The sequence below is a fragment of the Pantherophis guttatus genome, chromosome 2, assembly GCF_059756535.1.
Source record: "Pantherophis guttatus breed Tessera chromosome 2, ASM5975653v1, whole genome shotgun sequence".
Taxonomy (NCBI): Eukaryota; Metazoa; Chordata; class Lepidosauria; order Squamata; family Colubridae; genus Pantherophis; species Pantherophis guttatus.
Genome location: NC_142064.1, coordinates 193,722,908 through 193,738,456, shown reverse-complemented (window position 1 = coordinate 193,738,456; position 15,549 = coordinate 193,722,908). Strand labels below are relative to the sequence as shown.

The window sequence follows — 15,549 nt, the reverse complement described above, 5'->3', positions numbered from 1 at the left end:
CTTCTTTTACAGTAGATATGATGGCCCTTCCGAAAGAATTACAGCCCATCTGCAATGACCTTCATTTGACAGGAGTGGATAGATACATTTTTGGAGGAAATTTTCTGTCAAAGTTTGTTGCAAAAATCAAATCCAGAAAGCACACACAGGCAGACTGATGCAGCAGGGTTCATTAACTTCTTTATATACATAATAATACATGAAGTAATATATACAATACCAATAGTGGTTCTTCAGTTTCGGATTGGTTCAGAGAGGCAGACTAGACTGCAGCGTCAGAGCTCAGAGCTTAACACACACTAGTTTCAGTTTCTCTGCACAGACTCAGAAGCTGCAGACTAAGACACTCCCTGGCTCCAGTCTGTCTCAGCTCCCATTGGCTGATTTAGTTGCTATGCCTATTCAATGGCTGACCTTGTTACCATGTCTTCTCAGTCATGAATATTCTGACACTTTCAAAATTTAAATAAATCCCTCCAAAGTTGAAATGATACCTCTCTTTCAAAATCACAGTTTCTTTCAACTGTGAAACACCAGTAGAGCCTAGAGCATTCAACTGGAGATACTGTGGCTTCTTGTCTCCATTGTAATAAAAGATAATAGACCAGAATTTGAAAATAAATAACATGGGAGCAGCTGGAGATATATACAGAAACAATAACAATGGCTATTATTTAAACATGAAACTGCTGATTATGTATGATAATATAACTACACAAAATAGAACTAGTGACAAAATAATAAGCAGGATAATGAGGTTAGTGATAATAATGATACAAATGGCAAATGGCAATGCTAATTATAATGCGGTGAATAGTATTATCTGCCCTATTTACAGGCCAGCCTATTATTGGCTTATACATATTCCTGGTCCTTATGACAATTGTCAATCTTAAAGGCAACCCCAATATATATTACTGCATTCATGATACTGAATATCCTTGATTTTCAGAGTTTTGTAACAGGTTCTGGGACATAATATAGATTGCTCTTGCTGCTATATTTTGCCTTCTAAGAAGTTCCATGTTGAAGTGAGGGTCCAAGGAATGTTATTTTTATTACTGGGTTGATCTGGAAAGAAAAGCAAGGAGAAAGATAATAGTATAACAGAGTGATTAGAAGAACAAAGAGGTATTCAAATCCCAACTCAAGCTGAAACTTATTGGATGATTTAAAGTGTCTATAATTCTAACTTTTGCATAAGTTTGTTAGGTCAAAATAAAAAGAAACATATCTGCTGTTGGAAAAGAGACTACAAATACAAATGGAATGAAATTTGTGTGTATATTTAATGCCACATTTAATATTGATACATATAATATATGGTGGAAAAGCAGAAGGATGAAATTGTGTGAGCTATTACTCATTGTGTACTGATTGTGTTTGTGTGCCACTATAGGAATGATATGGTCTGAATGCAAAGAAATCTGGGAAGAAGGCCCCCGTGAATATGTCATGCATCTTTGGAACTTGTTGGATTTTGGGATGCTGTCTATTTTTGTAGCTTCCTTTACTGCCAGATTCATGGCTTTTCTCAAAGCCACAGAAGCACAACACTATGTGGATCTCTTTGTCCAAGACAATGACCTCATTAATGTCACCCTTCCTCCTCAGGTTGCCTACTTCACATATGGTAAGAAAGCATTCTTTTTTTAATTATTTTCAAACTGTGGTTAACATGACAAAATTATGATGATGATGATTGATCATGCAGCCAGCCAGATCTTTAGACTGGATTTGGTATTTTTATCCACCTATTGAGTCCTTCATCCCAAGGAATCTGGGATATGCATATGCTGTTTGATGGTGCTAAAGGTATTGATATAGGATGCAAGCTGTTCCAAGTAGAGCTGCCTTTTGCATTTGATTGAAGGTGATTTTGTCAATGCTGGTGGTGTTCAAATGATGATCCAGTTGCTTTGTGATTGTACCCAATACATTTAGTACTATTGATACTATCTTTGCTTTCTTTGGCCATAGTCACTTTACTTCTATTTGCAGGTCTTTGTATTGTGTGATTTTTCTCCAGTTCTTTCTCTTCTCTTCTGCTATTTCCAGGTAGTGCTATATTCAATATCCAAACTTTTTTGTCTTTCTTATGGAGAACTGTTAAATCTGGGATGTTATATGGCAGATGCTTGTCTTTTTGAATTTTAAAGTCCCAGAGCCCTTTAGCTTTTTCAATTCCTATTACTTTGTCTGTTTTATAGTTCCATTACTTGGAAGCAAGTAATTCTTGCAGACAGTATTTTTGGCAGATATTCAAATGCACCATTGTTGCTACTTTCTCATCCTGTTGTCTGTGCAATCTATTTGTAAGCAGCTAACAAGGTGGTCCACTGTTTCTTCAGCTTTTTTGTAGAGACAGCATTGTCAGTCTTTTGCTGTCTTCTCAACTCTGTCTTTGAATGCATTTGCTCTTAAGACAAATTTGTTCTTGTGAAATTTGTTCTTGTGCAGCCAAAATTAGCCCTTCTGTCTGTTTCTTCAACTCAACTGCTCTGAGCCATTGCCAGGTCGTGTTGTTATTTTATCTGCTTTGCCTTATGTGTTTGTGTGTGTGTGCGTGTGCGCGCACACACACACAAATATGTGCGTGCATATACTAGCCATGTATTGCTTTGCCTTGCCATGTCTTTTTTCTATTCCTCATTTGATCTTTCTTGTAGGCCAGTTGGTCTCATCAGTATTCAGTAAGCCTTCAGGGTGTACCAGCTTTAGTGTACCTTCTTCATTGTCCTTCAGATATTCTTCCAATGCCCTTTTTTATTTTTTCAACCTTCTGATGTACTGCCAACGTTCCACACCCAATAATGCTCCTTAAAAAATTTTCAGCATTGTTATATGGGGGAAGGACATGACTCATTATCATTGTTTTTCTGGACTTCCTATCTAGGGCCTAGAATAGAATAGGATAGGATAGGATAGGATAGGATAGGACAGGACAGGACAGGACAGGACAGGACAGGACAGGACAGGACAGAACAGAACAGAACAGAACAGAACAGAACAGAATAGAATAGAATAGAATTCTTTATTGGCCAAGTGTGATTGGACACACAAGGAATTTGTCCTGGTGCATACGGTCTTGGTGTACATAAAAGAAAAGATACATTTATCAAGAATCATAGGGAAACAGTCAATATAAATCTTAAGGATACCAGCAATAAGGTTACAGTCATACAGTCATAAGTGGGAGGAGATGGGTGATAGGAGCGATGAAAAGATTAATAGTAATGCAGTATAATAATAGTAATATGCTTGAATCCAATCCACTATTCCAACAGTGTATCCAATGACTGCAATTGCCCAATTATTAACTGCCTTGATGGTATTTCCTCCACTGAGTTTGAATTTTAAAATCTTCTTCACTCTCATGATGTATTCACTTCGAACCTTCTTCTTGACTTCAGTGTGCTTGATGTTGTCAGCTTGAAAGATGCCCAGGTATTTGTAGTGATTGTCTTCATACCAACTCTTGATGTTATTTCTATAGGAAATCTGGATTCCTTCAGTTTTCGCTACTTTTTTTCTCTAAAGATTGTAAGAGTGGCACATTTGTTCAGTCCAAACTTCATTGCAACATCTTGGCTCTGTATATGGGGCTGTGTTGAGTAGTGATTCTATTTCAGATGGTGTTTTTCCATACAGCTCCAGATTGTCCATGTAAAGGAGGTGAGATAGCCTGGAAGATGTTTTTGATGTTTGAGAGCCATGGCCTGGTTTGTTTGGTATTATTGACAGAGAAATCAATGCAATGCAAACAGTCAGGGTGATAATGAATCTCATTGAAAGATTCCTCTTAGGATATTAACCTCTCCCAATTTATTATCTCTGGCCAGTAGCTGTGTCTTTTAACATTGTGCCATTGATCTTTGCACAAAGCTTCTGATGTTTCTACTGACTCTTGTTATTTTTAGGCACTTAATTATTGAACCATATGGCAGGGAGTGGATTGCTTTATTGTTTCCAATCCAAATTGCATTAAAGTTGGTCTTCCTTCTCTTGCATTTTCCAAAATCATCTTGTCAATTAGAAGTTGATCTTTTGTTGCTTTGCTATTTGGGCAGTTTCTTTTTTCTTTTTCTTTTTTTTGCTCAGATGGAAAAAGCTTGTTTTCTGTTGGGCTGCATCATCTACCACGCCTGTTAGCAATTTGAACTTTTTTGGTAAGCAGGTAATTATCCTGTAGTTGCCTGATGCTGCCCCTTTTACTGGCTCTTTCATTATCAGGTAGATTTTGCTAGATGTTAGCCAATCTTCAATTTCATTTCAATTCCAGTATGTTACTGCAAGTTCTTTGATTTCAGTTTCTTCTTTTATTCTTATCCATCTCCTTTATTCAAGCTGCATTCTTATTATATTTCTTTTAGTTATCTCACAGCTGCACCCAGTACTGCACTGTTTCTTTCATTAAGTAGTTCATTGCAATCTCTTCACTGACAGATTGGTAGAAATGTTACTGATTTTACTGAAATTGGAGATTTTTGCCTATACTGTGCAATTTAATCTTTATATCTGCTGATGTTCTTGGCTACAGCAATTATTTGCTGCTTTATTATGTCCAGTGCCTTCTTGATCTTCCTTGTTTCTAGATTATATTTCTTCATTAGGTATTCTTTGATCTTCTTGTTGTTAAGCTTCTTTCTTTTCTTCTGTTCTAGCTTGCTTGCATCTGATCTTAGCAAGCCGATCATGTTTTCCAACCTGATCTTTCATTTTAATAGTGTACTGTTCGGCTTTTTTTAAAAAAAAGTTGTTTATTGACTTTGCATCCAAGGTATTCAGTTATAATTTCAGGCATACTGTACATTATTTGGTTGGTTTCTTGCAGTGCTCTGGTGCTTATTGTTGATATTACAGTATTGGCATCTTTTAGAACTTGTGCTAGTTGTTCCTTTGGAACAATGTAGGCAATTTTATTCTGTTATTTTTGTAGTGTTCTAATATTCAGGAGGGGGATTCAGTTCCTTTTGCTTTTCAGTTAGAGGGCTTTATGCTTTTGGAGGAAAAGGCAGAGGAAAAAGAACTTGATTTGGGAATGAAAGCAGTTAAATAGGTGTGCTAGCTTCCTCTACTGCTGACTTTGCCTCTACAGTCTGAATTATTTGTGGCAAAGCTTCAATTTCTTTGTTCTGAGGAAACTTTACTTCTGTGAATACTTTATTTCATATTATACATCTCTGATGAGTCACTAGCCTTTTTTCTATTATTTCTGATGTGAATTTGCTCTTTCCCAAACTGGTGTGTTCTTTTTCAGATATCCTCTTCTTGTTGGGCTTGATTTGAAATAGCAGATCATTATTTCTTTGTTTTCAATCTTTGTATACTTGTGATAGGTAAACACCTTTTCTTCCAATAGTCTTGCAGCTACTGGCCCTGGTTGCTCAGCCAACAGTCTGGAGTTCTGTAGCCCCCTTGTCATTAATCCAAGAACTAGAACATTTAGTATGATCCTTTTTTACCTGGGAGACAATCAATATGATATAGGTTTCTCTATATTATGTCTAACTATATTGTTTACACTTTTTAACTGGCTTTTTTGATCACATTTGGTCAAGTATGGTTGAATCTCTGGCATAACTTTCATCCTGCTCAGAGTACACAAGCCCCACAACCATATCAAGTTTTGTTGTTGTTAGTTGCGAAGTCATGTCCAATCCATTGTGTCCCCATGGACAATGTTCCTCCAGGCTTTCCTGTCTTCTACCATCCTCTTCTTTTTGCCCTCAATCTTTCCCAGCATTAGGCTCTACTCCAATGAATCCTTCCTTTTCATTAGGTGGCCAAAGTATTTGAGTTTCATCTTCAGGATCTGGCCTTCTAAAGAGCAGTCAGGGTTGATCTCCTCTAGGACTCACCAGTTTGATCGCCTTACAGTCCAAGGGACTCGCAGGAATCTTCTCCAGCACCATAGTTCAAAGGCCTCAATTCTTTGACGCTCAGCCTTCCTCATGGTCCAACTTTCACAGCCATACATTGCAACTGGGAAAACCATAGCCTTGACTATATGCACTTTTGTTGGCAGGGTGATGTCTCTGCTTTTTAGTACGCTGTCTAGATTTGCCATAGCTTTCCTCCCCAGGAGCAAGCGTCTTTTAATCAAGTTTTAATCAAGTTAGTGCCTCACTAATAAAAATATTCCTGAAAATTACAACATAAAGTGTAACAATTAAATGATATATTTATGTTCATATAGTTTTCATATACACAAGTAGAGACAATTTGATGTAGTGGTTATAGTGGTATATGAATTATAATCTTGGATTAGTAACTTTCTCTCAGACCTAGGAAGGAGGCAATAGAAAACTATTTCTTTTGTTAAGAAAACTTCAGGAATTTGTGCAGGCAGTTGACAGAAATCAGGAATGACTTGAAGGTACACATAAACATACCAAAAAAAGTATTATGTATGGATACACATCTAGAAGTCATGACTATGATTTAACTGGAAAAACTCTACTAGTCACCATTGTAGGAAAACCTGAATAACTTCAAGGCTCCTTTGAAGTTTTCCCTGCTTCAGATTCATTATCTTTAAATTGGCTGTTCAAATAGAGAAAATTTTCAAATTATAATTTGCAGATTAGAATATATAGTTCAACTTTTGGACAGGTTTTATTCATCTCTGGAATATTAAGAACCCAAATGCAGACTCTATCCAGTTGCATAAAAGTAGAAGATCCTCAATAAAGAGTTGAGGACAAATTTCTTAAACTTGGTTAGTGTTGAGATTTGTAAGTAACTTAAAGATCAAGACATCTAACTTGCTTTCTGAAAATAAGAAAGACATGGGGGTATTCCTAGTTGGGTGTTATGTTCATTTCACAGGTCATGGCACATGAATCACTTTTGGAACAATGCCTCCTAGGTTGCTAATGGCAGAAAATAAAATATTCAGCTGATTGCAGCATGAACAGCAAACTCACAGCAAGTAGGGAAGCGACTATATTGGAACCAAAAAATAATAGCTTTTCATTTGCCTTGGATTGCAGCCTGGTACCATTTCCAATTCATCTCCTTGGGAACATAAGACTGTGAATGTTAAAATCCCAAATGAAACCCCAAATTCATATTAGAGGCTTATTTACAATACAAAGGACAGTGACTGAGTGCTGAAAAGGAAGCACTTCACATGCGCTCATCACGGCCGCGACCAGCAAGAGGAGCTGCCCAGGGGGCATGCGCATGCTGGATAAGGTACTTACAGTTTCTGGCACGCACATGCACGTTGGCCAGCAAGTCTTCCAGTTAATGCCATGCATGCACACGTGCCAATCAGCTGGCCAGCGCACATGCTCACACTGGAAAACGGAAGACCAGCTCTTCAAGTTTTTGGCACTGCCACATGGACAAAGGCCAGCTGCATGTTGCATGTGCATGTTGCATGTGCATCAAAAACCAGGAAGAGGAAAGGGCGATGTCGCGTGTGCCAGGTCACATGGCTCCATGTGCCACTTCGGGCATGCGTGCCATAAGTTTGCCATCATGGACATAGGACATGTATATATGAAGACAATATAAAAATTACAGTTGATCCAGAAAATGGTGACAGAGTTTTGGGCACAACATGGTTTGCCCCTAATGTACCACTACTGTGCAAGCTTCTCTGGCTTCCACTTTTTATCTGAGTGCAATTCAAGATGCTGGTTTTCACTTTTAAAGCTCTAAATTGCACAAGGCCAGGTTATTGTCAGGACTGCTGCTTCCTGAAGATATCTGCTTGTTCCACTAGATCCGATAGGATGAATAGGCTCCATATTCCTTCCCTTAGTTCAGGGGTTAGCAACCTGCGGCTCTGGAGCCACATTGGACAACGTCCAATGTGTGACACCCGCTGGCATGCGATTTATTGAGCTTTTCAATCCTCAGTAGGCTAACCATGGATAAATCCAAAAAAAGAAAATTTTCAGAAGAAAACAGAACATTTAATTCAACTACATATGCTAGTTTTGTGGCCGCTCAAGAAATAATCAGGCACAGGAAGAGTTTTGTGGCTCCCGGTGTTTTCTTTTCTGTGGGAAATGGATCCAAATGGCTCTTTGAGTGTTTAAGGTTGCAGACCCTTGCCTTAAATGTTGTCGTCTAGCAGAACCTAGAAAGCATGACATTTTGTGAGCTGCCCAAGCTTGTGATTTTTACTATAAGAAGCTATGAAAGCTAAATAAATAAATTCCTCACATTAAAGCCAAACCCAGCTCATTTTATTAGTTTAAGTAATTTATGTGGACACCCATCTCAAATAACCAACTCTGAGCAGCTAACAATACATGGATTGTAAGCATGGATGTATCTCGTTTATACTAAATCTTAATTCCTGTATGCCATTCCTTGGCATGGAGAAAGAATGCAATGGATTTGAGAAGCATTTATGTTTCTTCAGGAAGGAAGGTGAAGCCAATGCTCTGAGTTCTTGGCAGTTCTGGATATTTCACTTCTTTACTTTTTCTTTTCTAATACAGATACTTCTCGACTTATAACCATAACTGGGAACAGAACTTCTGTCACTAAGTAACGAGATTGTTAAATGAGCCATGCCTGATTTTATGGCATTTTTTGCAGTTGTTGTTCAGCTAATCACATGGTTTTTAAGCAAATCCATCTTCCTCCATAGACTTTGCTAGTCAGAAACTCCCTGGGAAAATTGTAAATGGCAATAATGTGACTCTGGGATGCTGCGACTATTGTAAATGTATGATGGTTGCCAAGCATCCAGATTTTGATCATGTGACTGCAGGGACACTGTGATGGTTATAAGTGGGAGGACTGATCATAAGCCACTCTTTTCAGCACTGTCATAACTTTGAATGGCCTTTAAATAAATGATCGTAAGTTAAGAATTACCTGTTTGAATGATCTGGTGATTACAAATACATAGAAGGTTTGAAATAAAGCTGTGTTAATATGATGTTGGTCATAGACACACATATATACAGTTTAAATCACCAGTCTGTTTTGTTTTTTTAAATGTTCAGCTGGCCTGAAAATGTTCTGGATATTTCTCTCTGTCTCTGTCCCTCTGTCTCTCTCTCTCTTTCTCTCTCTCTCTCTCTCTCTCCCTTTCTCTCTGGTCTATGGGAGAAGATAATAAAAAAGATTGCTAACATAAATTTCTTCCTGTTTTGCATAATGCTTGAGTAGGACAATATTGTTACAGTGAGGTACAAAAATTCAGATCAGGGAGAGAGCATAATTGTTAAAATGCAATGCAATTGGAGCAGTATTGATTTATGTCACTCAGATAACTACTCAGAAGTAGGCATTTTTAAATAAGACTTTTCAGCAAAACTTCAGGAATTCAATTAGCAAAACAGTTATCAAGCAAATAGGAAATGCTAATCCATTACATCTCCCTCCTTTAAAAAAAAAAAAACTGTTTGAAACTATTTTTTAATACAAATTGTACTGTGGTACTCACCTCCCTCTTGTGACACGATTGTGTCATTACAGCTCTTGTGTGCTAGAAATATAAAACTGAATGTATACTTTGTTCCAAGATTTAAGAAATTAAATAATATTTTATCATGAAACTATACATTTAGTTAATATTCTTTCAGAATGAGAAGTAATCCATGCTTCTTCTTTTTTACTTTCTCCATTATTTTTATTTTTAATATTTCTTTTCCATTTCTAACCCAAGGTACTTGTGATCCTGTCTCTGAAATTTTGGACATCCTTTTCTTTTTTCGCTTCCATTGAACTTTGCTACGTCATCAATTCAGTTAAAGAGCCTCAAAGTTTTTGAAGCTTTTTCAGGAGAATCTGAATCTGAACTGCTTCTCTATCATAAATACTTCATGCCTTTTCAAATGCTGCTTGTTTATGAAGATCATTCTGGCTATTCACCTGTCAGAATCAGCAGCGGTAAAATTGTCTCTGTGTTGTTAGGGCAATCAAGGAAAGTGAGAAAAGGGAAGTACAAACATACAGGTGACAGATGCAAATAGCTTCATGCACATAATAGTCAATATTCTGTATTCACACTTACAATCTCAAATATGCACCTCAGCAACTTTTTTCTTTCTTTTTCTTTCTTTCTTGAGAAGGAAGTCTAAGGCAAAGAGTTTCCACAAAAGATGAATGCTGAGACAGACATCAAAGGAAGAAAGAGGTAGCACAAGATACCTGCTATGCATGGGAACCAAGAATATAGGGCAAGGTATTGAAATGAACAGGGAAAGGTGTTGTTTTTTTAAGGAAGTCAAAATGTAAGGCTAGAATAGAGTTTAATAAGTGGAAGAAAGCTGAAATCCAGCAGCATGCTGTCCATCTCAATAGCTGTTTGGGATGTGTGTGTGTGTTTATTCAAGACCAGCAATTTTATTCAATTATATTGGGTTTTTTTAGTATCAGTTAGTATCAAATAATATCTCAACTGGCCAATAGTGTGTGGTTTATGGTTTGCCTAAAGAATAACCAAACTATATAAACTTCAGGTGATAATGTCTTGTTTGGAAATATTTATGCTTAGGGATGAAATCATTACTTGGACATTTCTCTTTATATTTGGTGTTGATTCGATTGCTTTTGTGCCATCAAGTCAGTCTTGATTCACAGCAACCACTGACAGAATTTCTCAAGGATTTTCTGACGGCAACCTGGCTCTTTATAACTTTCAGTGGTATACCCATCACTGTAATTGTGTTTGTCCCCCTTGCTCTTCTCTTTCCTTTTAATTTTCCTAGTCTTATAGACTTCTCAAGAAAGCTAGGTTTTTTGCATCATGTGTCCAAAATAGGGTACTTTGAGCCTATTTATTTCAAGTGTCTCAAATGAGAATTCTAGATTGAGTTATTTTATGGTTCTATCTAGCCATGGTATTCTCAAAAGTCTTCTTTGATACCAGCATTCAAAACCATTTATATTCTTTTTGCCTTGCTTCTTCAAAATATATTGCTTACATAATTCTGATTTTAATAGGTATAAATACCTATAAAGCATTTGAATATTTTTGCATTATTGTTACCTCAGCAAGTGCTAGTCTGCAGCAAATCTCAATAGTCAATCCTAGAGAGAAAAATCTTTAATATCCACCATTGCAATTTTTTTTTCATTGTCAATTCTAAGGTGGATTACTTAACTTTCATCATTTATTTATTTTTAAAAATATTTAGTCTTACTCTTGTTTTTTCAATGTAGCCCTCAACTATTGTCACTAGGATTTGCAAATCATTTGCCTTTTCAGCTATCAAGGTAGTGTCATCAACATGGTGATGGTTTTTGATGCTTTTTTCCCCTACACTCATTTTCTTTCAAACCAGCCTCCTTCAACGTATACTTAGCATATAAATTGAGCAAATAAAAGGGGACTGTAAAATCTTGTCTCCCTCTTCTGCCAATTTGTTTTGCCATTTTCCTTCCAGTCTCTGACTTCTGGTTCCATGTATCACACCTTTGTTTACCATGTTCCTCAGACACTGCCTTTTTCTTAGATTCAGGAACTAGATTTCTCTTTCTAGCACTGATGTTGCTACCTTCATTTGGGTAATGAAACATCTGCAAGAAAGCAACCAAGCTCAGAGCCCACCAAGCACCCTTCACTTTATTTTTATTTTTTTTTTAAATGTAATAGTTTGGTACTGGAATAGTTTTTAGCTTACAAATGCGAGGGTAAATAGATAGGTCTTGAGTTGTCTATAATAAAATAGGCAGAGTGGGAGGACAGATGCCATCAAGAGGGCCCTACTCCTAGCCATCCAAAGGTGAGCTAAACCTATTAGTGAGTTTACATGCAGAACCCCAGCTGATCTTAGTGGGTAGTATTGCAGAGACTGTTATTTTCAGCCCTTTGAGCCTAAGCATTTTAGGCATGGATATGGCTACTGCCAAATTCTAATTTGGAAAACAATTAGATCAGGCAGGATGCTAAAAGCTTCATTATGGTGGCTGGTCTCTATGGCATGAAACTAATGCCATCACTATGCCTTGAAACTAATCCTTCTGGAAATGAAAATGGGCTTTCATAGCAGCATGAAAATTAGCCTCAAAATCCTTGATTCGAAATATGTATTTTTCAAACATAGAAAAGAAAAGGGCAAGGTATTACAAACTAATTAAAATGCACTAGCTGTGTTTCAAAAACCTTGTACTCAGAGAATTTGTATTGAAAATCTTGCAGTCAAGAAATCTTCAGGATTAAAAAAAAATGAAATAGGTAATTTGCATTGATAAAAAAAGTTATCAGGCAATTTATGCTATGACTTACAAACATTATGAAATGTTGCAAATATAAGCAGTTACACCATTTCTGTAGCATTTATGTAAAAAAAATAGAAAGTAGAAAATTCAGTATGAAAATTGCCCTTCAAATATAGATTAGAAAGCAGATCAGGCTTTTAGCAATTTAAATTCCTTAACACCATCACTTTCTTCCATCTGTTTGCACTAGATAGAACTGCCATGGATACCACGCAACCACTTTGTGACCTGAGTCTCAAAATGTTGGATTTTAAGACCAATATTCATGCAAGTGCACATTGTGCCTCCCAGCCAATTATACTAAGTTCTGATTCTATACATACATAAATTAAAAAGGCAGAGGTCAGAGCTGAGGAAATTGAATTTTCTTGTGAACGTAGACATGCAAGAATATTATACAGCTATCACATTTTTCAGGGGACTGGAATGTGATTGCACAGATATATTTGTTGATAAAGAGTGGTAATTTCATGAGAGAAGAACGTGCATGTGGTCAGTGATTTAGCAACATATCCTAGATGTTGATTAAATTGTCCTTTACAAGATATCCCCAAAGACTTTTGAGTATACTAGTAGAGCTTGCACAGGATTCTGGATACAGATCTTCAGAACATATTTAGCCTTACAGAGTAACAGAGTTGGAAGGGACCTTGGAGGTCTTCTAGTCCAACCCTCTTCTCAGTCAGGAAACCCTTTACCAGGGGTTCTCAACCTTTTCTTCACACAGACCCCCTTTTAAGTACCTTTTATGGCCACAGACCATGGCCACAGACCACTGAGACTTAACTCAAGATTTAAATCATAACATTTCTTCAAGGTTCTTTGCTGACCCACTGTAATGATATTGCACTCTCCCCAGGGATTTACAGACCACAGGTTGAGAACCACTGCCCTATACCATTTTAGACAAATGATTGTCCAATCTCTTCTTTAAAATATTCAGTATTGGAGCACTGGAGGAACGTCGTTCCACTAATTAACTCTTCTGTCAGGAAATTTCTCCTTAGTTCTAGGTTACTTCTCTCCTTGATTAGTTTCAATCCATTGCTTCTTATTCTGTCTTCAGGTGCTTTGGAAAATAGGTTGACACCCCCCCCTTCTTTGGGGCAGCCCCTTAGGTATTGGAACACTGCTGTCATATCACCCCATATCATCTTTTCATTAAACTAGACATACCCAATTTCTGCAACTATTCTTCAGCCCCCTGATCATCTTTGTTGCTCTTTCTGCACTTTTTCTAGAGTTTCAACACCTTTTTTATATTGCAACAACCAAAACTGGATGCAATATTCCAAGTGTAGTCTTACTAAGGCATTATAGAATGGTATTAACACGTCATGTGATCTTGATTCTATCCCTCTGTTACTGGCTGGCTCATATTTACATGATTGTCCACTAGGATTTCAAGATCTCTCTCACAGTTACTGCTATTGAGCCAAGTACCACCTATTCTATACCTGTACATTTCTATACCTGTTTTTCTTGCCTAAATGTAGAACCTTACTTTTCTCACCATTGAATTTCATTTTGCCTATCAAGATCCTTCTATGTCTTGAACCTTTCTTCTAAAGTGTTGGCTATTCTTGCCAGCTTGTTGTCATCTGCAAATTTGATGAGTTCATCTTCTATCCCTGCATCTAAACCATTTTTTAATATATTGAAGAATGCTGGGCCTAAGACAGAGCCTTACATACTTCCCTCCATTTAGATGCAGTTCCATTAAGGACTACAGTCCTTAATAGCTGGTCAGCCAGTTATGAATCCATCTGGTGGTGATGCTATCTAACCTACATTTTTTTATCTTATCAAGAAGTAGGTTGTGGTCTACTTTATCAAATGCCTTACTGAACTCTAAGTAAATAATATCCACAGCATTTCTGGAGAAATGTGGCATATAAATTGAAGTAATAAATAATAAATAAATAAATAAATTTTGCTAGTCCGCTTATTTTGTCACATTGTAAAGAATGCAGTAAGATTTATCTCCCATGATCTGTTTTTGACAAATCCATGTTGGCTTCTGGTTATGACTTTATTAACCCCTAGGTATTTGCAGATACATCACTTGATGATATTTTCCAGAATCTTCCCAGGTATTGATGTCAGGCTAATAGGTCTGTAGTTTCCTGGATCTATTTTTTTTCCCTTTTTTGAAGATGAGTATTACATCAGCCCTTTTCTAGTCATCTGGTAGTTGTCTGGTGCTCCAGGATCTTTGAGATGCGGTTCAGTGATCTTTCTTCATGGGCATTCATTTAGAGAAATCTATTTAGCAAAAAAAAAAAATCTTTGTCTAAACAGTTGAATATGTAGATGTTCCATATGAGCAAGAACCAAGCATTTTCTAAATGCCCTGTTTGATGGGTAGCCTGAGCAGAAAGTTTTCCTTTGCTGAGCTTCACACAGTGTCCTTAAGAACCCAGAGGAGGAAGTGTCTGATGCAGGGGTGAAATCCAGCAGGTTCTGGAGAACCGGTAGCGGAAATTTTGAGTAGTTTGGAGAACCGGCAAATACCACCTTTGGCTGGTCCCAGAGTGGGGTGGGAATGGAGATTTTGCAATATCCTTCCCCCAGGAGTGGGGAGGGAATGGAGATTTTGCAGTATCTTTCCCCTGCCACACCCACCAAGATACACCCACAGAACCAGTAGTAAAAAAAAATTGGATTTCACCACTGGTCTGATGTCATTAATGTCAAGGCTCAGGTGATTCAGCACAACTACCCCAACTACCCTTTGAGTATTTAGGAACTCAAATGAAGCTGGTGGTTGTTTCTGAAACTAAGAAGACAATCACTGATAGCGCTTTAATCAAACAATCAGAATGATGATCAAACCATATTACTTATTCATTTACTTAAAATAATAATTGCAGTTTCACATGCTTTCCAGAGTTTCTTGGGCTGGTTGTAATCCATGAAATAAAATAACACAGTAAAACAAGTAAAATAAACAATGACTTAATTTAAACGATTCAGTCATTGGAAAATATATTATAGGAAGGATTATAATCCAAAAACTTGGAAACCAGTTTGGATATTATTCCTCAGATGGATTGGTGACCTATAAACCAGAATTCTGGATTCACGGAGATGCATTAACATGTTTTTGTTTGTTTTGTTTCCTTGTTTGTTTAAAATATAAAAAGAACTTTAATTCAAGCAGTACAGGCAACTTTAACATATCAGTGTAGTCATTAGTAACAATCATTAAATAAATAAGGAAAGAATTCAGCAAGATATTTCACAGCAGGTAAATCAGAGCTTTCTGCTCTTTAATCTACATTGGATGGAGCCCTTTATGTTTCTTGGGAATCTTACAGTTCTGACTTTGTAAAAGGGGAAGAAAGAAGA

At 37.0% G+C, this 15,549-nt stretch overlaps 1 protein-coding gene across 2 annotated transcripts in view; it reads left to right on the top strand.

Annotated features, from left to right (window-relative positions):
- TRPC7 (transient receptor potential cation channel subfamily C member 7) overlaps positions 1–15,549 on the top strand; it is a 137,658-nt gene that overhangs the window by 91,539 nt on the left and 30,570 nt on the right. For both annotated transcript variants that reach the window (XM_087887464.1, XM_034403511.2), the window contains exon 5: positions 1,400–1,633. In XM_087887464.1, the coding sequence (XP_087743590.1) occupies positions 1,400–1,633 (234 nt within the window). The remainder of the gene's footprint in view (positions 1–1,399; positions 1,634–15,549) is intronic.